Here is a 24,801-nt window from a genome sequence, read left to right as displayed (position 1 = left end):
ACCAGGCACGCTTGTTCCATGGCGGATTGCTATTATAATGGCTTATTTGCCAGGAGCGGTTCACAGCCGAGGAGACAGACAGGGCTGTAGAAGACAGAGAAGTGACATTGTATGGGGACGGGAGAAACCCACCCAAATTAGCTTCGGTTACACAGGCGTATAATTAGGGTAAATGTGTAAGCTAGATTTATGCCTATTTTTTCACATCTTCATGGACACCACAATGATTTCCCTCGTGTGTTCATATTTTTCTTTGTAATTATGTATGATTTGCAAAAATGAAAACTGCTCCGTCTGTGTAGATGAGAGAAGCAAAGTGTATGCGCGTTGTGCACACGCTACATTATAGCCAAGCATGCGCCCTTAAAATAGCATAGAATACGAATTCATCAACATTAGAACAAAGTTAAGAACAAATTAATGTGCGTACGCACGTGTTGTGAATTAGGTGGAAAGGTTTCGTGAGAAGTTCAAATGTGCGTATAAATGCGCAATTAATGAATGAGACCCATTGCTCTTCGGTACATCAGCTGTACAACTCCACAACACCTTACAGTTCTGCTGTTACAAGACTTGTGAATGTCTTTCAGCAGTGAATATATGCACAAATAACATAAATTATTCTCCCACACTTGCCCTTTAATGTGTTATAGGTTGCCAGTTTTTTTTCGCGGTGCAATTTTGTGCTTAAAAAGGACATGCATGATTTATTAACCATCTTGCTTTAAATGTTGCTTCATAACACTCCTCCAAACAATCAGGTCCATGTGAAGTATTTGGAGAAAAATTAGCAGTTAGAAAGACGATGAAGCAATAAGTAATTTAAGGCAGTGTGTTACAGTGATATATTTTTGGGTACGGGATGTTTATATAGGTGATAAATGTAAACAAAAAAATAAGCGAGCAAATTCGGACACGGATATATCCACTTGGCAACTTCAACCAATGGACACTTTGTTCCCAAGGTTCTTTGCGTTTGCAAAAGAGTCTTTTCAAACCGTCAGATCTGCACAAGGTTCACACACACATACAATTCAGTGGTTCTCAGTCCTTGTGTGTCTCTTATTTACCAGACATAATTTATATCATTGGTAGAAGTGCCAAATCCTGAACTGGATGTGACTGAAGTGTAATAAATAACTTGTCTGCTCCTGCAGTTGGTTAGCCTGACTTCGTCACACTCATATTCTAGTCAGAATGTGAGTCTGATACTGCTCCATAGGGCTTTGATTATGAGGCGTGTCTTAACCAAACCAGGAAAAAAAAAACTCTGCACTCAATTGGATAGACCTACAACCAATCAGAGGAACGCAGTAAGTGTTTTTATTTTTATGAGCTTTGAGCTACGCAAAGTCAACAGAACTCAACTACACGCACGCTGCAAGAAGAAGTAAAATAATGAGTGTTGCTTCTTTTACTTGGTCCTCCATGAGTGCGACCAAAGGAGACACCACAACGACCACAGGGTTTTCATTGCGTCCCGTCTTCTTAGCGACCATCGGAGCCAGCTGATGAAATAAACTTTTGCCGAATCCCGTAGGAAGGACGGCAAACACATCTTTCCGATCGACAAATGCCTTGATTGCAGTTCTCTGTTCGTCTTTTAAAATGAATGCGCTGTCGATTTCTTCTACAACAGACGTGATAGCGTGATCTCTACATCTCAGTTCTCTAGCGGCAGTCATCTCTGAGGGAAACCAGTTCAACCCAAGCGCTCTTTGATAACGTGATGATTACGTAACTGCAGATCATCTGTCCATCATCGTATAAAGCCCGCCCTGGCAATTTGATTGGCCCGACTAATTCTGAACCGATCATAATTACTCCTCAATGGATCGAGTCCAGACCGAACTTCCCGACCCAAAAATGTTGTGGCCGGGGTTCGGGCTGGCATCCAGGCTTGCAATTGGTGATTGTTTTTTTTTTTTTACTCTGCTTTGTGTTGATTATTGAGGGAATAGTGTAAATGATGAACAAGTGAGCGATGTCAGACACCAGTTGACACCAAAATGGCTCAGTCAGTTGTTTTACGTTCGTTTTAAGAAAAGCTCTTTGTTTGCTGCATTTGTTTGCAGATACTGTTCCACTTGGTTTGATATTTTGTTTTATAATTTGATGACAACATTTTTAAGTGTGGCTTAAGTGTCCAAATAGTTTTTCAGAGCCACTGTCAGTATAGTTAGGCTGTGTGTCCACCAAAGCATTTTTCCCCCTGGAGGCCAGCATCATTTTAAATTTGTTTTTCAATAGGAGCGCTGCGTATTTACCAAAGCCAAGCAGCGTGATGAGGTGCTACACGCTTGGTGTTTTTTTTATATTTATTATTTATTTATTTGCTGGTCAATGAGAGATGAAAAATGTTCCACTACCCAGCTGTCCAATCACAGTGGAAGAGGGCCGGAACAAATATTACATTGACCAACCGTCTCACCCTGCTTGTACAACAATGGAGAAGTTACAGAGTATTAATATAAAAAATAATGCTTGGAAGAAAGTTTGGTTAGCCATGTGTTTACCAGGTAAACACTGCTCTTCCCAGCTGGACATTTTCAGAAGCGCGCCTCAGCTAAAACCGCTTTGGTGGACACACGGCCTAAATCTACCATATAAAAGCAGTCCCATCATTTGTGTGTTTTGTTTTATATTTAGGAGAACATTCATTTATTTATCGTTTGTTTGTTTGAATAATGAGTATTTTGTGCTTTCTCTCTCAGGGCGGTGCTTTGCATTTCGAGGAGAGCGTGGGAATGATGAACCAGCCATTGAAATGATTAAAGTGTCACATCTGAAGTAAGTAACAAATTCTTTTCACTCTGGCGCAAACACCTCAGTGAGCACTTTAACACATTTCCCTCATCAGTGGTGTCAAATACGGACATGCACTAACTACTCTCTGTAATTATTTGGTATTATCTGTACGGTGTCTGGGGTGCACACTCACCATCTGTCTACTTCCACTCTCACATTGCAGTACTTCAACATGGGGACATCCTGAGTGATCTGTCTCATTCCCTAACCTTGCAGTAGAGGGGATTTTATTTATTGTTTGCCATCGTTTCAAAACTATCACCTTTATCACTTTCCAAACTGCAGTTTGAAACCATTCAGTCAAGCATGAGCAAGTCAGTGTCTGCTGGTTATCAGCCAACCCCAAAGACACCTTTTCACTGTTTACAACAAATGACAGACAATATTGATTTCCATTGGAGAGTCTCACAGTGACTGTGTAGCTCTGTGAATGTGAATGTGAATTTTTAGATCCATTTTGAGCTTCAAGTTTGAAATATTTACACCGTATGCAACCCTTACAAATGGGTGTGATGTGTTCCATTCAAATCAAGACTATGTGCACAAGGTGAAAATTACCCATAATATTTTTTCTTAAACCCTAAAATCCTGCTAGAGTGGATGTTTATGAACAAAGAAGTCCAAAACAATTATTTACATTGTTTAGCATTGTGTAGTAGTGATTCCTAATATTGATAATAAATTGGCTGGGAAGCATAGAGCATAGTCTAGAGCAACACATTACATAAAATGTAGAGTTAAAATAATTTAATGCGCAGCTAGCCGTGGATTATCCTGCTTATACTTTGACTGGAAATGACCGTCGGGGATTTTAGCTATGAATCATTATATCTAGCATTCTGCCCACTTTAAATAAGACCGAGATAAAGTAGTTTGGTAAGATTACTTTATTTAATTTTTTTAAGAGAGTTTGTGCGTGTGTGAATTACCTGCGTTTGTCTGATGTCTCTGAATTGCTAAATTTTTCAGCAACGATGGAGTAATGTACTAAAAAGTGAACCTGTGAGTGTAATTACTTTAAAATCAGCAATTTTACTCCCTTGTTGCTGAGAAATGTAATGTAGCAAATCAGTAGCGAAGGTATTTTGTTAATAAAAGTCGCAGCGTTGTCAACATGTTTCTGTGTTCCTGGATGTATCTGTGTGTGCGTAGCGTGATCTCCTGATCTGTGTGTGTGGTCTGGGTAAAAACCATATGTTGTGGGGACAAGATGTCCTTGTAAGGATGGCAATACCAGAAATCTTTGAGCTTATGAGGACATTATTTGGTCCCCATGAGGAAAACAGCTTGTTTTTTTTATGTAAAAATGCAGAAAGTTTTCTGTGATGGGTAGTGTAAGGGGATAGAATATACAGTTTGTACAGTATAAAAATCATTATGTCTGGTCCCCATAAAACATGGTAACCCAACATAGAACGGTGAATAAATTGACTACTAATGGTGCAGAAAGGCTTTGTTGGTCAGTCATTCATCTATCCATTTTATTAACTTATGTAGAGACTATGTTTTGGGCCATAGGCAGAAAAACACCCTGGACAAATGGACAGTCCATCACAGAGCTAACACAGCCGTACACTCACACTAACACAAACACACATTTAGTGTCTCTGATTCACCTATGCTGCCTGCTTTTGCATTATGGGGGAAATTGGAAAACCCGGAGGAAACCCACGCCAACACAGGGAGAACACGGGAACATGGGAACGCAGAAAGGCCTCCTGCCTCAAACCAGGGACATTCAAATTCAAATTGAATGTTGAAATTCAAATTGAAATTCAAATAAGCTTTATTGGCATGACTTGTAGAGTATTGCCAAAGCATTGGCCATTACATTAGCAATGAACAAATAATCAATAAAGTCAATAAATCAATCCGTAAACTAATACATGAATGCATTTTTATAAACAATATAAATTTATATAGACAATTAAAATAAATAAGCTTTGTAGATGTGTACCTACATTCAGACATGTTAAGAATATTTCTGACTTAGACCTTCTTGCTGTGAGACAACACTTCTACCCACTGAGCCTCTGTCCCGACCGGTCAATCAGCTAATCAAGGCTAACTTTAATGAAGCCGGATTGTGAAACGGTCTACAGTAGAATTACAAAAAGTTTGATATGCTTACTTTTAATGTAGGATACTCTTTTTTTCAGAAATGTCAGGTATAGTCCAGAGGACGAAGTAAATGTGTGTGTACATGGTGTTGTTTAGGCAGTACCTGGTGGTGGTGTTCAGAGATAAACCGCTGGAGCTCTGGGATGTCCGCACAGGAACATTGCTACGCGAGATGGCCAAGAACTTTCCTACCGTCACTGCCCTGGTACTGTATCAAACTCACAATGTGCTGTTCTGCTTATTGCTTAAATAGTTGCTTATTGTTTTGAACTTTTATGTGTCAGTTCGTCTACATTAGCTTTTTAAGTATGCAGTTTTATTACAAGATTTTGAACTGAGAGATTTCTCTGAATCTTTCTCTGCAAAGAGACTGGCTTTATCACCACACAAACCCATTGAAGGGTGAAGTCGCTGTGGGGTCTTAACTGCAAGGGCCAGTAAACATTGTAATGGCGCCGCTAGCGATGACTCGCAAATAACCCCAACAATAACCTTAGTAATAAATGCAGTCTCTCTCCTGGCAACCTGTCTGCCAGCTCATTTGCATCTTGATTACTTCCTAGGGGTAAAATATGTGCCGGCGACTTCTAGATCAGAAATTGAAGCGCTTTTAAAGCACAGTAATATCTAGGTAGCATTTCGCAGATATAAGAAAATCGGGGAATGTTTGATTCGCTACGCCCCGTAGAATCCAACGAGACCAGTTTCATGATTCTAAGCAAAAGGTTTTTGAAATTAGACTTCTATTAGAAATGATAATTAGAAATTAGAAGAAAATCGTGATCAGTTGGTGGCACTGTTCCAAAACTGGTGATAACACATACGTTTTTAATGAAGTTGCGGAGATGTATTTCACTGTTATATTTGTTGTTGCATTATTTCTTTAACATTCAACCTAAAGAGAAGCCAATTAAAAAAAATAAAAATACACACCAGGTGAATTGGGAAAAGAACATTTAACTAGTAGTTATCACCATACTTGATTAGAGAAGGCCTTTTTTTTATCAGTTCATAATTTAGATATTACTGTCAGCCAAAAAACAAAACATTTCCACCACCTAAAATGTAATGTAAAATTAGACAAATTATACACTCACCTAAAGGATTATTAGGAACACCTGTTCAATTTCTCATTAATGCAATTATCGAATCAACCAATCACATGGCAGTTGCTTCAATGCATTTAGGGGTGTGGTCCTGGTCAAGACAATCTCCTGAACTCCAAACTGAATGTCAGAATGGGAAAGAAAGGTGATTTAAGCAATTTTGAGTGTGGCATGGTTGTTGGTGCCAGACGGGCCGCTCTGAGTATTTCACAATCTGCTCAGTTACTGGGATTTTCACGCACAACCATTTCTAGGGTTTACAAAGAATGGTGTGAAAAGGGAAAAACATCCAGTATGCGGCAGTCCTGTGGGCGAAAATGCCTTGTTGATGCTAGAGGTCAGAGGAGAATGGGCCGACTGATTCAAGCTGATAGAAGAGCAACTTTGACTGAAATAACCACTCGTTACAACCGAGGTTTGCAGCAAAGCATTTGTGAAGCCACAACACACACAACCTTGGGCTACAACAGCAAAAGACCCCACCGGGTACCACTCATCTCCACTACAAATATGAAAAAGAGGCTTCAATTTGTCTCAATCAGTTGAGACATTCAGATGGTAGAGTCAGAATTTGGCGTAAACAGAATGAGAACATGGATCCATCATGCCTTGTTACCACTGTGCAGGCTGGTGGTGGTGGTGTAATGGTGTGGGGGATGTTTTCTTGGCACACTTTAGGCCCCTTAGTGCCAATTGGCCGTTTAAATGCCACGGCCTACCTGAGCATTGTTTCTGACCATGTCCATCCCTTTATGGCCACCATGTACCCATCCTCTGATGGCTACTTCCAGCAGGATAATGCACCATGTCACAAAGCTCGAATCATTTCAAATTGGTTTCTTGAACATGACAATGAGTTCACTGTACTAAAATGGCCCCCACAGTCACCAGATCTCAACCCAATAGAGCATCTTTGGGATGTGGTGGAACGGGAGCTTCGTGCCCTGGATGTGCATCCCACAAATCTCCCATCAACTGCAAGATTCTATCCTATCAATATGGGCCAACATTTCTAAAGATTGCTTTCAGCACCTTGTTGAATCAATGCCACGTAGAATTAAGGCAGTTCTGAAGGTGAAAGGGGGTCAAACACAGTATTAGTATGGTGTTCCTAATAATCCTTTAGGTGAGTGTATATGAGCAGACACCTCTGTAAAATCCTTTAAAAAATAACTTAAAACTGTAAAGGCAATACTGCATGAATATCTGAGTTGGCTTGAGGGAAAATCATAAACCACTCTCACCTATTACTGATCTCCACAAAAGTTTTGTATGCTTCTTCAGAATCATATGTTGCATATCCTAATTTGAACACCTAATAATAATAATAATCCTATCTAAAACAATAGGGTTTATGACCAAATGCGATTGATCAAATGCAGTTTATGACCCCTTTAAAGAAAACGTTTAATCCTCCATCAAATATGTTCACCAATATTTTTTGAGCATTTGCTTACATTAAAACTGTCTGTGCAGTGACTCATGATAACATGTATTTGTGTGTAAACAGGAGTGGTCTCCTTCGCATAACCTTAAAAGCCTGAAGAAAAAGCAGCTTGCTGCGCGCGAGGCCATGGCCAGACAGACCACCCTCGCTGATGCGGAGCAGAGCAGTGTCGAGTCCTCGGTCATCAGGTTTGATGGACTCAATCACATCACTTACTCATCATCTTGTTTTTCCTGGAGAACACACACAAAACAAAGATTTATTGAAGAATGAAAACATGCAATGTCAAGCTCCGAAATCTACATAAAAGCAGCATAACATGACTATATAACTCCTGACCTGTATTACAAAACTTCTAATGTACACAGAGATTTATAATTAATTTGATAAATTATTTGGACCATTTCAGATCTCTACTCTGAAATTTAAGTTCCCTCTCCGCTGCAGCTCAAATGTTATTTGCGCTTGGGCACATTCAAACTTGAAGATGCATTGCACCATGTTTGATGACATTGATAACACTGGTTCTCCTGTGACCAGCTGTGCCATGGCAAGTTTGAATATGCTGAAGTATGAATGAGATTACAGTGGAGGGGAATACTTTCAGTGCACTTAAACAACTTGAAGGATGACTTCAATGACATACAATGCTTTTATTCAACTTGTTGAGCTCTAGAGCCCAACTCTCCACTTGTTGTATAGAAAAATGTGTTAAATATTTTGTGTTCCATAACTGAGGTTTGGAATTGCATGATGGGTAAATTATAGATTTGTACATTTTTTTTCTATTTCATTTTTTTTTTTTTTTTTTTTTTACTTTTGCTAGAGTCGAGCTTTGATACACTAATCATTGGTACTTTGGTACACGCTCCAGTCTAAGTGGTTTGCTGTTTCGATCAGGACTCTTAACAACTGTCTGTTGCTGTCTGTCAGTATGTTGCAGGACGCTGAGAGCAAGTCTGAAACGGGCCAGGGCATATCGGCTCGAGAACACTTTGTGTTTACTGACACAGACGGCCAGGTCTATCACATCACCGTGGAAGGCAACAGCGTGAAGGATGGCGCACGTATTCCACCTGATGTGAGTGTCCTTATGTGTTTTGCTTCTTAGTTCTGATCTACTGTCTTAAAATAACTTATTCTTAATCATAATATGGTAAGTTTCTATTGATAGCGAAGGCTATGTCGCTCTGATTGACACATTTTGTATCGGGGGTCCCTGCTCCATGTCTCTATCGCCATGTCTCTATTGCCCTGAATAACGTCGAAGACCCCTGCTTGGACGCATCATAATTATTTTGATAACTTTTTGTCGTATAGTCTCTAATTGCTTTGTACAAGGATTGATGAAGATCTGGCAAATTATTAGTAGTACACGCCCTAATAATAACAATAAACAGAGCAGCTCCAAGACGGTCTCGCACGATCTATCCATTGTATAATATACAGCTGGAAATATCAAAACTATGTCAACTGTCAATGTCACATATCAACATCATCACGACATTTGTGAAGAAATTGCTTGGGATTTTTAAGACAATTTCCTTTGTTTTTGAATAGAACCTAGTATGAAGCAAGATGAAATAATATTAATACATGCATGTAATACATGTGATATTAAAAATGTGGGTTCATTTTAGTTAAGGGTCCAATTCTCACTATTAACTAGTTGCTTATTAGCATCCGTATTACTAGTAGGCTACAGTATATTGGCTATTTATTAGTACTTATAAAACGCATATTAATGCGTTGTTCTGCCTGACCTTATTCTACATCTCTGAATCCTAGCCAATACCTAAACTCAACAACTAACTAACTATTAATAAAGCAGGAATTAGGAGTTTATTGAGGACAAAGTTAGAGTAAATAGTTAGTAAATAGTGGCCTAATCTAAAGTGTGACCAAAATGTGATCATATGTTCATCAAGTCAGTCAAATGATCTGTCTGTTGTTGGTGACAATTCGATATATATAAAGCTAAAAATCAGTTTGAAACCATCCTGTACACTCAATGTATTCATCATTTTGAATGCTATATTTCCTCACACATTTTGTGAGAAAGTGAATGTCGCACCCAGTTAATCCAAAACAATTGCTTAATACATAAACTTTTCTTTTTGTATTCCTATAGCCTGTTTTGTCCCATCACTCGGATAATAATCAGTCATACATGAAAGCAGAAACATTTTGTAAAGTCCTAGAGACAGCATGTCATAAATACAGCTGTACACACTCTTCTGATGGATCAAAGGAGTTTCCAAACATTTCCTTCTAATGTTGAAACATCTGCAGTTTTAAACTTTTGAGATGAAAGAGGAGATGGAGAGAAAATTGCTCCCTTCTTCATCCTCATTATCCTTTTATCTCCTGCAGGGCTTTTTTTTCACAAGCCACAATTTCTATTTCTGATCGGTTGTTCAGATCCATTTGCTTTTTATTTCACTGTTCGTAGTTTGAGTTTGTAAGCGACCCATATATACTGTATGTTTTCAGCATAACCAGTGACACAAAACTCGTATTCTTGGTTACCAGTGTCACACTCCCTGTTCATTTGTTGCATTAATTCTGTTCGTTCAACTGTTATTTCTATTAAAAAATAAGAGGAAGGAAAATACTAAACAAAGATGATGATATGAAGATGTGAAATGAATAGACTGAGAACTTAATCTTATTACGGTAGATAAAAATATGAGGACAACATTTCCTTTGGGGATATTTACAGTTGAAAAAATGTAATCGCAATATTTAGCAATATATTTTATTGTAGTATGAATGTTTAAAATCGCTATGTAGATATAGTACTAAATATGTGTTGTGAATTTGTTTAATCTGTTGGCATTTGTCATCACTCTCTCTGTTGGTTGGAGTTGAACTTAGTTTTTCCTTAAAACCTTTTCTTTTAATGCAACATCGTGACAACTCTATAGGTGTTGTGGCACATTAGCTGTGTCCTATGTCTTTTATGCCAGAAACTAAATGTCTTTTCTCTTTCAGGGCAGTATGGGGAGTATTGCCTGTATTGCATGGAAAGGAGACACTCTAGTTCTGGGAGATGTAGATGGAAACCTCAATTTTTGGGACCTAAAGGCCCGTCTTTCAAGGTACAAATGTATACACCACTAATAACTCAGCAAGTCAAACATGTCTCCAGTCATGTACGTGTGTAAACTCATTTAATTCCAAACCTTGTTGAACCATTTACTGAACTGAAATGACACATCATAAGGGACTGAGTTGAGAAAAATGCAACTGTGTTCATCACACACTCTTTTACCGTGTTGATAAAATGTCACACTCACTTATATTCTTCAGGGGTGTACCTACACATCGCGGCTGGGTGAAGAAGATTCGTTTTGCTCCAGGGAAAGGCAACCAAAAACTTTTAGTGATGTACACAGACGGAGCTGAGGTCTGGGATACCAAAGAGGTGTGTGTGTGTGTGTGGTTTATTTATTATGTATCTATTTATTTTTAAAAAGCATCACTACTTCATTTTAACATGCAGATACAGAAGCACAACTGCTTCATTTTGCTTCAAGTCCTTATGAAGCAAGTGCCACCATCTTAGCAGTTCCCCATAGCAGCCATTTTCTATCCAGCTGAAAAAGCTCAAAAAAGCTGATTTTACTCTTTCAAGGGTTTTTGACTGAATACAATATGTTATATCCTGGGAAACTCTGAAGTGTGTTTGTTGCTTGCTGTATAACGTATACACAACAGTTACAGTAGTTCCGGTCCTCAAATTGAATTGGACGAGAGGCCTCTGACAGTGCTGATAATTCACCCGTATCAGCGTTTGGACTTTTCACTGCCTGTGTTTTTCTTGAAAGATAATGCCGTCACACACTCCTACAGGTGCAGATGGTGAGCAGCATCAGAGTGGGGCGTAACGTGAGTTACAGGATTCTGGATATCGACTGGTGCACGTCAGATAAAGTGGTGCTGGCATCAGATGATGGCTGTGTGAGAGTGCTGGAGATGGCCATGAAGTCTGCCAGTTACAGAATGGATGAGCAGGACCTGACAGGTGAGTGCTTTTGGCTGCAAAAAATGTCACAAATGGATTTCTCGCGGTAGTTTATAAAATATTTTATGTATGTAAATGGAATGTACATATGTTTGGCGGACTAGATTTGCTACACTGCTTCTTTAGGGCTGCACGATTATGACAAAAATCATAATTGTCGATTATTCCCTTGAAATTATAATTGCGATTATTAATTATGATTATCACAATTTACATTGAATGATGTTTTGAATAGCTTTATACCAGTGGTTCTCAACTCGCTTGGCCAGGGGACCCACATCCCCATGGTCATCAAGCCACAACCCACTTTTTTTTAGGAATTATATATATATATATATATATATATATATATATATATATATTATAATAGGCATATATATATGAAGAGTTTGGTTCCAAAACGCAATAAATCCATTTAGATTAATTTGAGTAAAAATGTGTTTTCTTTATCAAAAAAAGTGGAAAGATGAAAACCACTATTTTCTGTTTCAAACTTTCACATAGCATTTGTAGGTCATAATAACAAAAAAAAAAAATTAAATCCAGGTTTTGATTTTCAAAGATTTATTATAAAAACGGATAATTTTTTTCCCCAAAATGCAATAAATCCATTTTTTTTTTTTCAAAATGCAATTAATCCATTGAATCAATATAAAAGATTTTTTTTTTCATATTGAAACTGTTGAAAATACACAACAACGTAAGTTTATTAGTATAATATTTTTATTAAGAACTGTAAGGAAGATTGAAAACATTTTTCCTCCTCCCGATTGCCTCATCTTCTTAATCTCCTCATGTAAATGATTCGATTTCGATGCCTTACGTTTCTTACCCACCGCAGAAACAACCACAGGTTCATCAATGCCGTCAAAATTATTCTTTTTTTTGTTTGTTTGTTGATCGAAAAGTACAAAATAGATAAGAAAATCTAATAAGCCGGGTGTGTTTAAGGCGCTGCCGTTACTGTTTACATTGCGTGGAATGGTGCGTTGTGATTGGCTGAGAGCGGATATATCGCATTCTGCAGAGAAGGGAGACTGGCGTTTGTCGCGGTTTGGAAAGAAAGGGAGAAAACATGACAGAATAACACGGCGGATATCGCATTTTACTTAAAATTAAACATTGACTTTTCAATACCAACCAGATACAATACTGATTTTTGAAGTAACTAATTTTTCTTTTAAAATGGCGTTTATCGTGTTTTGGAACCAAACTCTTCATATATATATAGTGTATGTATATATATATATATATATATATACATATATATATACATATACCATATATGTCTATTATAATACATTTGTTTACACAAAAATAGTTGACACACACACAAGTACTGTCCCCCTTTACTTAACATACACATACATTGTAAGAATATGACTCCTGCTAGAGAGAGAATGTTTTTGTGTGAACTATCCCTTTAAGAGCACTGAAAGTCAATGGGAAGTCCCCATTAGGACAGCTGATAAAAGTGTTGGGGACCAGTCATCCTTCATGTTTGTATGTGCATATGCTGACACTTTATTTATGAGATTTTATTGTTTTCAGTGCTAGAACTTTGGTTAAGTGGGTCATCCCATCAGACAGACGTGTTGGTGTAGAATAGCCTAAGATGTATACGTGCCTCTGTGGTGTCTGTTTCAGATCCAGTGTGGTGTCCCTATCTTCTGCTGCCACGTGCTGCTCTCACGCTGAAGGCCTTTCTGCTGCTGCAGCCGTGGTGCGACACATTCACCATGGACATCTCTCAAATGTGCGTGACGGCTGCATTGTTCTGTCACATCCGTTTCCGTTCAAAAGTCATTCACAGGACATTTTCATCCAGTCTGCTGTGATAACTATGTCTTCACTGAAACCGTTGACAAAATCTGACCAGAACAAAAGCTTACCGGTAGTTAAAAAAAAAAATTCTGCATCCATAAAAGAAAACTTTTGGTAACATTTTAGTTAAGGGTCCAGTTCTCACTAATAACTAGTTGCTTATTAGCACACATATTAGTTCTAACTGTTAATTAAACTATTAATAGGTCGTATTTAATAGTGAGAATTGGACCCTAAACTAAAGTGTGACAACTGTTTTAATTTATTTTTTATGTAGGGATGCACCAATCTATTTAGTACAATAACCAGTACTTTATTTTTGGTACTTGCTGATTTCATCAATTTTCCAGCACAGTACAGTGGGGCTGATGGATTGAAAATAGTCTATTTACACTCCTAAACAAAATCTTAAGACCGGGGGAAACATTGCAAGTATTCGCATTTCGCGCTGGTGGATCATAACCGGGTTGTAAGTACTGCTTCAAAATGCCAAAAGAAGAAACAGGAGCAAGAGACAAAAAATAGAGAGTTGGCAATTTATTGAAAACTGCATTTAAAATAAACGGGCTGTTCATCAGCTGATCAAAAGTTTAAGACCATAGCCCAAAAATAAACCTACAACAGAACTAAAAGTGTCAAAAAAGGACTCAGTAGTGAGTAGCCCCACCGTTCTTGTTGATCACTTCAAAAACTCGTTTCGGCATGCTTGATGCGACTGTTCCCAGGAGGCTGCTGGGAACGTTGCTCCATGTGGTGAAGATGGCTTCACGAAGGGCATCCACGGTCTGGAACTGACGTCCATTTTTGTAAACTTTCCTTGCCATCCATCCCCAAATCCATCCATCCCCAAATGTTCTCAATGGGATTTAGATCAGGAGAACACGCAGGATGGTCCAAAAGAGCAACGTTATTCTCCTGGAAGAAGTCCTTCGTCAGGCGGGCGTTGTGAATTGCAGCGTTGTCCTGTTGAAAGACCCAGTCATTACCGCACAGACGGGGGCCCTCAGTCAAGAGGGATAGCCAGCCGCCGTTTGACGCCCCTGGACAACCTGAAGCTCCATTTTCCCATTGAAGGAAAAAGCACCCCAAATCATGATGGAGCCTCCTCCACTGTGCCGCGTAGAAAACATCTCCGGTGGGATCTCCTTGTCATGCCAGTAACGTTGGAAGCCATCAGGACTGTCCAGGTTAAATTTTTTCTCGTCAGAGAATAAAACTTTCTTCCACCTTTCAATGTCCCATGTTTGGTGCTCCCTTGCAAATTTCAAACGGGCAAGTTTGTGGCGTGGGAGGAGACGTGGCCTTTGAAGACGTTTTTTGTTCTTGAAGCCCTTCTCTCGCAGATGACGTCTTATGGTTATTGGGCTACAGTCAGCATCAGTAAGTGCCTTAATTTGGGTCGAGGATCGACCTGTGTCTTCACGGACAACCCGTCGGATCCTGCGGCTCAGTGCAGGTGAAATCTTTTTGGGTCAACCACTTGACTTTTTTGTCCCATAATTCTCAGGATCTTTTAAGAAATGTAAAATGACTGTCTTACTGCATCCAACCTTGGCAGCGATGGCGCGTTGCGAGAGGCCTTGCTTGTGCAGCTCAACAATCCTGCCACGTTCAAAGAGAAAGCCTTTTTGCCTTTGCCATCAGGAGATCATGACAGTGTGACTGCCTGAAGATCAATGACACGAAAGCCATATTTTTGTGGAGATTTTACCTTTTTATGCCTATGGTCTTAAACTTTTGATCAGCTGATGACCAGCCTGTTTAAGTTTAAATGCAGTTTTCAATAAATTGCCTACTCTCTATTTTTTGTCTCTTGCTCCTGTTTCTTCTTTTGGCATTTTGAAGCAGTACTTACAACCCGGTTATGATCCACCAGTGCGAAATGCGAATACTTGCAATGTTTCCCCCGGTCTTAAGATTTTGTTCAAGAGTGCATTTTCATGAAATGTCAACCCCATAAATAACATCAAATACAAGACACAATAACTGATCACCAAGGCATCATAAAATCAAAATATATTATTTACCCTTACTCTTACAACCAGGAATCATATCATTGACCCAATTAGTTTAGTAAACAGTAAAAGTGGCATTGTAATCGAGTGAGCACAGCAGTGACAGGAAGAGGCAACACTCTTTCCTAGTTTTATACTCTTAAATATGACTTTTCATGTATTACCCGTCCCATTAATAACTTAACATGCTTCCAAGTGGAAGGCTTTTACATTTACTATTTATAATCCTTACTATGTTACATGTTCCCTGCAGTTGCAAAAATGGCATATTGTTTCATATGCATCAATTTGATCCACTTGGGTTTTTTCCTCGTTTTAAATATTTACTTATAATTAATTCATATCCCGTTAAAAAGTAGTTCCTGGTCGTGCTTCATCACATTCTGTTTGGAAAGTTGGAAATGCGTAACTCTATCAAAATACGCCATGACATAAGCAATTTTATTATTGTTTTGAAGAACAAGAAACGTTGTTTATCTTTTGTGATTTCATATTTCATGCTTCAGAGAGTTTAATATAAAGCCTATTCACAAAGTTCACAGACATGCATGTCAATATTTCAAAGGGAAATGTGTATCTCTATGAATCCCTTCACACGGATGTATTGTGTGATCTTTTTTCTTTATTATTGTGGCATTTAGATACAATTCTGTGAACCGATTTGCAGATTCCAAGAGCGAATTCTTGAATTGTGATTTCCAGATCTGGAAAAGACATGGAAATTACATCATCTTTTAATAATAAACGACATAATTTTTCACATATATATTGCTCTTTTCGAGAGATTATATAAAGTCAAAGTCTTGTAGTAGCATGTATGTTACAAATTCTGTTGAGGGTCTTATTGGAGAAATTTACACACTAATAATGTAAGTATAATTGTTTAAATAAATTGAATCATTTGGTGCCTGACATACGAATACAAATTTTCCTCATGAGTCTTTGTTTAAACGATTTGATCATGAACGCCTGAAAGCGTCTTAGACAAGTCATGGAAATCCAATGATCAATCAGTATGTCTGGTAACCCTTGTTTTGACAGTTTATTTTTGTTTAGTTGGTCTATTCGAATCTTTTCATGACATACGTTTTACACTTGAACAGCAACTTGATTCATCCAGACAAAAGATGATCTCTTCTGCTGACTTGTATTGTGTGCTTCCATCCTTAGAGACTACATAGAAAAAGATGAAATCAAGGGACTGATCCAGGAACAGCTCAACTCTCTTTCTAAGTATGTTCACTCCCAGAAATAAGCACAGCACTGTTTCTATAATAATTCTGTAATTCAAGTATGGCATTCAAGGCCATTTCTTTGCCTTCAAAGAAGTACCTATTAATAAAAGCAGGGACAGAATGATCCTCAAATAGCTCACACTGTCTTATGTGAAGAGCTTTTTAAAAGCGCACGCTGCCCTCTCTCACATGATGTTTTCATTCTGGGTCATGTCTAACTAGTTATTGTCTTCTCACTCAAGTGACATCAAAAGCGTTCTCCAGGACCCAAATCTGAACTTGCTGCAACGCTGCCTCCTAGTGTCTCGGTAAGTGTCGGTTCATCAGGGTTGTGCACCAATTTAATTGAGAATGCATTCCATTTCAGCTTTAAAGGATTCATTCACTTCAGAATGAAAATATCCTGATAATTTACTCACCCCCACGTCATCTAAGATGTTCACTTTCTGTCTTTGAGGAAAACATTCCAGGATGTTTCTCCATATAGTGGACTTCAATGGGGTCCAACTGTTTGAAGGTCCAAATTTTAGTTTCAGTGCAGCTTCAAAGTCTCGACTCGGTCCCAGTTAAGGAATAAGAGTCTTATCTAGACAAACCATCAGTCATTTTCTATAAAAAGATAAACATTTATATTAGTGCTGTCAAACGATTAAAATATTTAACCGCGATTAATCGCATTAATGTCATAGTTAACTCGCGATTAATCGCGTTGATGTCATAGGTAACTCTCGATTAATCGAAATTAATGGCATAGTTAACCCGCGATTAATCGCATTTATGTCATAGTTAACTCGTGATTAATCGCATTAGTGTCATAGCTAACTCGTGATTAATCGCATCAATGGCATAGTTAACTCGTGATTAATCGCATTAATGCCATAGTTAACGCGCGATTAATCGCATTAATGTCATAGTTAACTCGCGATTAATCGCATAATGCCATAGTTAACTTGCGATTAATCGCGTTGATGTCATAGGTAACTCTCGATTAATCGAAATTAATGGCATAGTTAACCCGCGATTAATCGCATTTATGTCATAGTTAACCCGTGATTAATCGCATTAATGTCATAGTTAACTCGTGATTAATCGCATTAGTGTCATAGCTAACTCGTGATTAATCGCATCAATGGCATAGTTAACTCGTGATTAATCGCATTAATGCCATAGTTAACGCGCGATTAATCGCATTAATGTCATAGTTGACTCGCGATTAATCGCATAATGCCATAGTTAACTCGTGATTAATCGCATTGATGTCATAGTTAACTCGCGATTAATCGCAATTAACGACATAGTTAACTCGTGATTAATCACATTAATGTCATAGTTAACTCGCGATTAATCGCATTAATGTCATAGTTAACTCGTGATTAATCGCATTAATGTCATAGTTAACTCGTGATTAATCGCATTAATGTCATAGTTAACTCGTGATTAATCGCATTAATGTCATAGTTAACTCGTGATTAATCGCATTAATGTCATAGTTAACTCGTGATTAATTGCATTAATGTCATAGTTAACTCGTGATTAATTGCATTAATGTCATAGTTAACTCGCGATTAATCGCATTAATGTCATAGTTAACTAGTTAGTTAATTATGTTAATTAGTTAATTAGTTAGTTAGTTAATTAGTTAGTTAATACATAGTTAATTAATCGCAATTAATCGCACATTTTTATCAATTCTAAATGTCTCTTGATTTCTTTTTGTCACCATTATTTTTTCTCATTTTAATGCTCTTATCAACATGGAAAAGTGGATCGGCTTGCTTTGTGCAAATGTTTTTAATTGAAAACAACATTGACACTGTGTTCAATTTCACATTAGCATTCTCACTTGGAGCAAATAATCTCTCACACAATGTAACACTGTCCATCAATAAAAGGGTGAAAGAAATACCGACGAGGTCCTGATATTGATGAGGGGGCGGAGAATTCACATCAGCTGTGAGTGTGTGTGTGTGTGCTTGGCCATCATCAAGTGGTATTTCAGACTGGACGTGCTGCGATGATGATAGCTCAGTTCACAACGACAAAACACACAGATCACTTTGGTCTTGTCAATGGAACCATTTGGCAACTTTTTAAAAGTAAACTTTCAATTCAGAATCTTATTGGCGTCCATTTCGGCGTCTCGCGCTCGTCATCCATCAAAACGGCTCGCATTACTATTTGGCAGGCTCGCAAGCCCAAATAAGTGTGTGCGGCGTGCCTGTTGTTTTGTTTCCGGTCTAGCTAGATCCGCTTGCGTTTTGGTCGACGAAGCAACAAAACGTCCTCGCGCGGCACAAGCCATTGAAATGAATGGGTTTCATAGCGCAGTATTGCGCATGCCGCGTCCTGTTGCAAAAGCATGTGAAAAAAACGACAAAGTTTGCTAGGCCAAAAAGACCGTTAATCGCGCGATAAAAAAATTGACGCCGTTAAAATGGGTTTGCGTTAACGCCGATAATAACGCGTTTAACTGACAGCCCTAATTTATATACTTTTTAACCACACATGCTCGTCTTGCACTAGCTCTGCGATGCGCCACGCATTATGTAATCACATTGAAAGGTCACGCGTGTTTAGTTTCACAAAGGTAGGGTAGGGCCCTTTTTGTAAATGCCGTTTGACTTAGTCTTTGCACTTCGCTTTGTAAACACTAAGTCGGTACTTCCGCCTACGTCACACGTGACCTTTCAACCTGATTACGTAATGCGTGGCGCATCGCAGAGCTAGTGCAAGATGGAGAAAAATCCTGGAATGTTTTCATCAAAAACCTTCATTTCCTTTCGACTGAAGAAAGACAGACATGAACATCTCGGATGACGTGGGGGCGAGTCAATTATCAGGAAATATAATTCTGAAGTGAAGTAATCCTTTAAATTACATGAACCCTACTATATTTGTAAAGATTTTCTAATTATACATATTTAGTGGCCCAAGCACCTTCACTTTGTTGTTGTTGTTGTTGTTTTTGCCTTGGAGTTCCTCTCATTATTATTCATATTTGATCAGGCTGTTTGGTGATGAATCAGACCTTCAGTTCTGGACGGTGGCTGCTCATTACATCCAGTCCTTTTCTCAGAGCTGCCAGCCCAGCGGATCTGTCCCAGAAGGCCAAGCGGCAGCTGAGGGCCCCCAGAGCACCCCTGGGAGCCACCTGGACATCTGCCATGACACCCTCTGTGAAAGCTCCTTCTTCCAGGTATGAGCTGCTGACATGTACCGAACAATACATGGATATGAGGATTATGGAAGAGGATATTACTGCCTCAAAACCAAGAATGCTTTGAGTCCTTGTAGCAATAATTTACAAATTCATACATAGTGATTGTGAACGAGCACCGATTTGCCTGAGGTTTTGGGCTTTTGTTCAGGGATTTCCATTAACTGTCGCAGAGTGGAAAATCATTTACATTTTTTTACATTTATTCCTTTAGCTGATGCTTTTATCCAAAGCGACTTACAATTGCTTTATATGTCAGAGGTCGCACGCCTCTGGAGCAACTAGGGGTTAAGTGTCTTGCTCAGGGACACATTGGTGTCTTACAGTGGATTCGAACCCGGGTCTCTCACACCAAAGGCATGTGTCTTATCCATTGCGCCATCACCACCCCATACAAAACATTCCACCCCAAATCGGTGGTGGAATGTTTTTTTTTTGGGTGTTATGGCTGTTTGATAAGATATACTAACATATATGTATGGTTATTATTATTGCTCATATTATTAATGCTAGGGATTGGAACAGTAATTTGAAGTAATTGATTTGTAAATTAATTTGTTTCTAGTTTTCAATACAGATTCCTCATTGTCCATTCCTCTTTTACGTCTACATGCTTTCCTGTTCACTAATAAAAAAGAAAAAAATTGCTTGGTTTTTCTCTCCATGTCAATCATATGCACTCAATAAAACCACCTGTTGTAGCTTATCCACGTTGTGTGCGGTGCTAAATAGAGGCTGAACTCAAACGTCAAAACGTAACATCGGAGAAGCATTAATTAAACATCTGTTGCGGTCACTGATTTCGGCCCTCCAAAATCATTTCATCCTAAAACTAAAAATAGCTGTTTCTGTCAAACATTTTCAGTAGACACAATTTCAGTGCATCCCTAATAGAGACACTTTAGACACCCTACCATTGTGCCAGCATGAGACCGCACATCTCACATCTACTGAATGTGCTGTTGTAGGTCTATTCTACGGTTTACTGAATGGCATTAATGGAGCATCAGTAATTAGACTGGGATTAGACGTTTACTAGTGAATTTATGACACAATGATTCCTGAGAGGTCTTCAGAGAGAGAGAGAGAGACTCTGAATATTAACACCGCAATATTCAGCAGGGCTTTAGGGGTTTCATTATAATAGCCAGCTATTCTTCCTAAATGGAGAGAGACTGTCATATTGAGTTATTTGTTAATAGTGCAGTTTACACCTAAAATTAAAAACACTCCATTATACAGAACTCATTTGCTTTATTGTGAGAGAAAAAGTGCATAATTGCTGCATTATTATCAGCAGTAAACCAAATATGTTTTTTGTTTTTCATTTGTGAGTGCAAAACTTAATGCCACAGTATGCATTTCTCCAGCAACAAAGTGGTTGTGTGATCGCCAGGGTTTGTTATGCGGTTAATAAGGAGCTCCATGTGAGTCTTCTGTGTAGTTCTTATGGTGTTGCTACTATGTTGCTAGTTGGTTACTTACTGCTCCTGGTCACATGTGTCTTATATTCTATCTTTTACCAACTCTCATTAATAATCATGGACTTCTGATCACTTTGTGGCTGCAAACATAGCCCTGTTTTTGCAGCTTTGTTTCATGAAATGGTCTGGTTAAAATGAGGAGTTTACTTATTTGTCAAAATGAAGGACAACAGACATTTTTCTCTGATTTCGCTCTTCAGGTTGCACTGATTTCAAGATTTGTGTGCCTTTTTACTGTAGAGGCAGCCGAGTTTGATTGAAATCCAATTTTGCCAGCAGTGAAATACACCTTTAAGGGAAAATGCATTGAATTTTAAATGCAGCATGACAAGTTTTGTCTTAAGGTGTAAAGCTCTCAAATACAAAATTGAGAAATGGCCTTCCATATTATAACAGATTTGAATTTCGCAGAATGCAATGAGACTCGTCTGATTAGCAAAGTTTGTTTTTCCAATGTTTGGTTGAGAAAGCTGTCCGTCTTCTTACACAAGCATGTATTTAAAGACACCATCTATGTTTCATTGTTTGCTGATTTCTAAGATATTGTGAGATAAAGCTGGCTACACGACTTTCAAAGTGGCTTTGTAAAATCACACTGCATATTTTAGCTGTTTGTCTGACGGAAAACTGAAAAACAGCATAATGAAGTGTTAATTGAACATTCAAATGAATCTCTGCCTGTTCTCTAGTATTAACATAAGGAGAAAAAAATATGACTTCCCCCTGAGGGATCAATAAGGTACATCTATCTTTAGAAACATTCTGCTTAAAATCTAAATAAGGATTTGATCTGAATACCTGATCTAAATATGGATCAGATCAAAACAGGATTTTGTTCAGTCTTTTGAGTTCTGTTTTCTATCCTGCACCGTGCATGGTTTTGATGACTTTAGTTTAATGCAAATGCACTGGCTAGTAATGTGTTACAGTAATAATATTACTTTCCCCAGTAATGACTTCTGTAATGAACAACTAAAATAATTTGTATTTCATTCAGAACCTTCATTTACGGAACACAAAATGACTTACAAATCGCATTTTCTTTCTCTGTCATTTAGAGGTTTCAGCTGGAGCGAGTTCGTCTACAAGAAGTGAAAAGGTCCAGCTACGAACACACCAAAAAGTGTGCTGACCAACTGCTGCTGCTGGGACAGGCAAGTGCCTGCACACTTCTGATGGACTTCACATTACGTCATTATCAAAAAAACAAACATATTTGTTACAGTAAGGTAAAGAAAAATCATTAATATATATATATATATATATATATATATAATAAACAAACATGCCGCTTTTTGCCGTCTCTGTTTCCTTTCAGTGAACTTGTTTTTGGAGCAAAAATGCAGCACATAGTGTACTACTTGTCGCATAGTTTTTTCTTTTGTTTTGTTAATCTGTGAACTATTTAAGGTAAATATATTTGACGTATTTATTTCCTTTTTTATATATATATATATATATATTGTGGTAGATTTTTCTTCTTACGCACCTGACTCTTAATTACCTGGGGCGTCTCCAATCGACACTTAATAATCTTAATACTCTAGCACTGCGTCTACAGTCGACAACTGGCTTCGAGTTGGACGACGTCTTGTCCCTTTTCCTATTTAGTAAGCTTCCCTTACTAACCGGCAGCGCAGCATTAACTAGACAGACTCCTGACAATGCCTTCGAATATGCTTTAATCACGGCCGGAGGATCTCAGACCAATTTCAGAGAGAATCCCAGAACAATTTTTATAGAATAGGAGCATGGCAAAACTGACATGAAACATTAGTTAATTTCCCTACAATTCTTCATATGCAAACCCTTCTGTTACTAGGTAGAAGCAACTTGGATCTCAAATCATTAAAAAAATGGAAAAGGTTAGAAGTTCAGTTGATTACTCAATATGTCATGAGACTATTCTAGACTGTTATATTTTTGATTTTTGATTTTACACTGGTTTCGACACAAACTTCAGAGTATATTTTGTTCAAGTGGTAGAGTGTTAGGCCTAATGGAGAAGTAAGGTTAGATGTTAGAATTATGATTAGTTTGATATACAGTTTACATTTTATTTATTAAAATATCCATCACTATATATATATTTGATTCTGTTTTGAGAAAAAAACGTCTCGGTGCATTCAAAATCGCATACTGTCTGAGGAGGTACTAACCTTGAATTTTAATTTACTTCATGACTGTTAAAAAGTATGTTCTATATAGTATGTGTAACGCTAAATCCGAGGAAGAAGAAGATGACGTGGATATAACACAAGGTTTATTTAAACATCTCAAAACATAGACAGCCAACATGCGAGACAGCGTGTGAAACACGAACAATACCGGACAACTGAAGAGTGCACAAGGAGGAACTTAAATACATGGTGATGATGACAAAATAACGACCAGCTGTGATGATAATCAGTGACCATAGAAACGAATGAGTGGCGGGAAACACGGACAAAGGCTGTGTCCGAAATCTCCACTCCAACCACTACTCCCTAACCCCTATGTAGGGGGTAGGGAGTAGAGCACTATATAGTGAGCTCACCAGAATAATAGAAACACCACTTTCGGACACTACTCGATCGTCTCTCGGCGCCGTTGATTACGTCATTACTGTCGCCACTATTTAAACGCGCCATCATCTGTCAGCTGGTGCCGAGCCAGCTCTGGGCTAAATAGATTTGTTTTTAATAAATACATTACATTATATTGAGCTTATTTCTCCAAAATTGTCAAATTAAAAGTCATTTCTGGCCGTTTCTGTTATAATGCGTTACTCCACACATGATTATAACTTCTAAACATAAATAAAATTAATACACATATTTAATATATTTTCATTTCCGCGCCACACCGTTTTCTCTTGCCTGTCGATATTAGGGAAAAAAAAAAACAGATATACGTTATCAAATATCTTGCTCATAATACTCTTAATAAAACAGCTTTTAGACTCTGTGGAGATGCCACTCAATATTTATCTTTTTTGTTTGTTTGTTCTCGTGATTCAGAAGATTTTGCGGATTAGCAAAAGAAACAGGATTTCTAGACACAGAAAACGACGTGCTGTTCTTGCTACGCTAGCGAGACGTCGTCAAATTGTAAGTTAAAGATAAAGATGCTGCTGCTGATAGGTCTTTTACGATCAGCGCAATGCATGATGGTATGTAGGGCTTGGGTTAGTGACCATCGGTTGTACACTACTTTTCAAAATGCATTCTGGGATACATTGAGTGGACTATATAGGGTATAATAATCATCACTATACATTCGGACAGCACTACAAAATGGCGAGCTCACTATATAGTCCACTATATAGTGAGTAGTGGGAGATTTCGGACACAGCCAAAAAAACACAAGTGATTAATGAAAACAAACTAATAGTCCATGAACTGAATTAAATTTAACATAACGGTGACCGAATGAATGTGTGTAGTATGAATTCAATTCTAAAATACTGCATCCGCCATGTTGTTACTGTCACGTGACCTACCAGCGTCAGTTGCATCGATTCACTGCCATTCACATA

The 24,801-nt window shown here is 38.2% G+C and overlaps 1 protein-coding gene across 1 annotated transcript in view; it reads left to right on the top strand.

Annotated features, from left to right (window-relative positions):
* Window positions 1-24,801, top strand: part of wdr11 (WD repeat domain 11) — a 129,113-nt gene that overhangs the window by 95,103 nt on the left and 9,209 nt on the right. Inside the window, exons 13-24 of the mRNA XM_056261894.1 lie at window positions 2,715-2,790; window positions 5,026-5,134; window positions 7,546-7,670; window positions 8,416-8,563; window positions 10,477-10,583; window positions 10,795-10,909; window positions 11,338-11,509; window positions 13,157-13,265; window positions 16,519-16,581; window positions 16,826-16,891; window positions 19,590-19,779; window positions 22,343-22,438. Of these exons, the coding sequence (XP_056117869.1) occupies window positions 2,715-2,790; window positions 5,026-5,134; window positions 7,546-7,670; window positions 8,416-8,563; window positions 10,477-10,583; window positions 10,795-10,909; window positions 11,338-11,509; window positions 13,157-13,265; window positions 16,519-16,581; window positions 16,826-16,891; window positions 19,590-19,779; window positions 22,343-22,438 (1,376 nt within the window). The remainder of the gene's footprint in view (window positions 1-2,714; window positions 2,791-5,025; window positions 5,135-7,545; window positions 7,671-8,415; window positions 8,564-10,476; window positions 10,584-10,794; window positions 10,910-11,337; window positions 11,510-13,156; window positions 13,266-16,518; window positions 16,582-16,825; window positions 16,892-19,589; window positions 19,780-22,342; window positions 22,439-24,801) is intronic.

The sequence above is a fragment of the Rhinichthys klamathensis genome, unplaced genomic scaffold (genome assembly GCF_029890125.1).
Source record: "Rhinichthys klamathensis goyatoka isolate OS25496 unplaced genomic scaffold, OSU_Roscu_1.1 h1tg000188l_1, whole genome shotgun sequence".
In the NCBI taxonomy this organism is placed as follows: Eukaryota; Metazoa; Chordata; class Actinopteri; order Cypriniformes; family Leuciscidae; genus Rhinichthys; species Rhinichthys klamathensis.
Note: the sequence above shows the minus strand (reverse complement) of the source record. Positions and strands in the feature narration are given on the sequence as shown.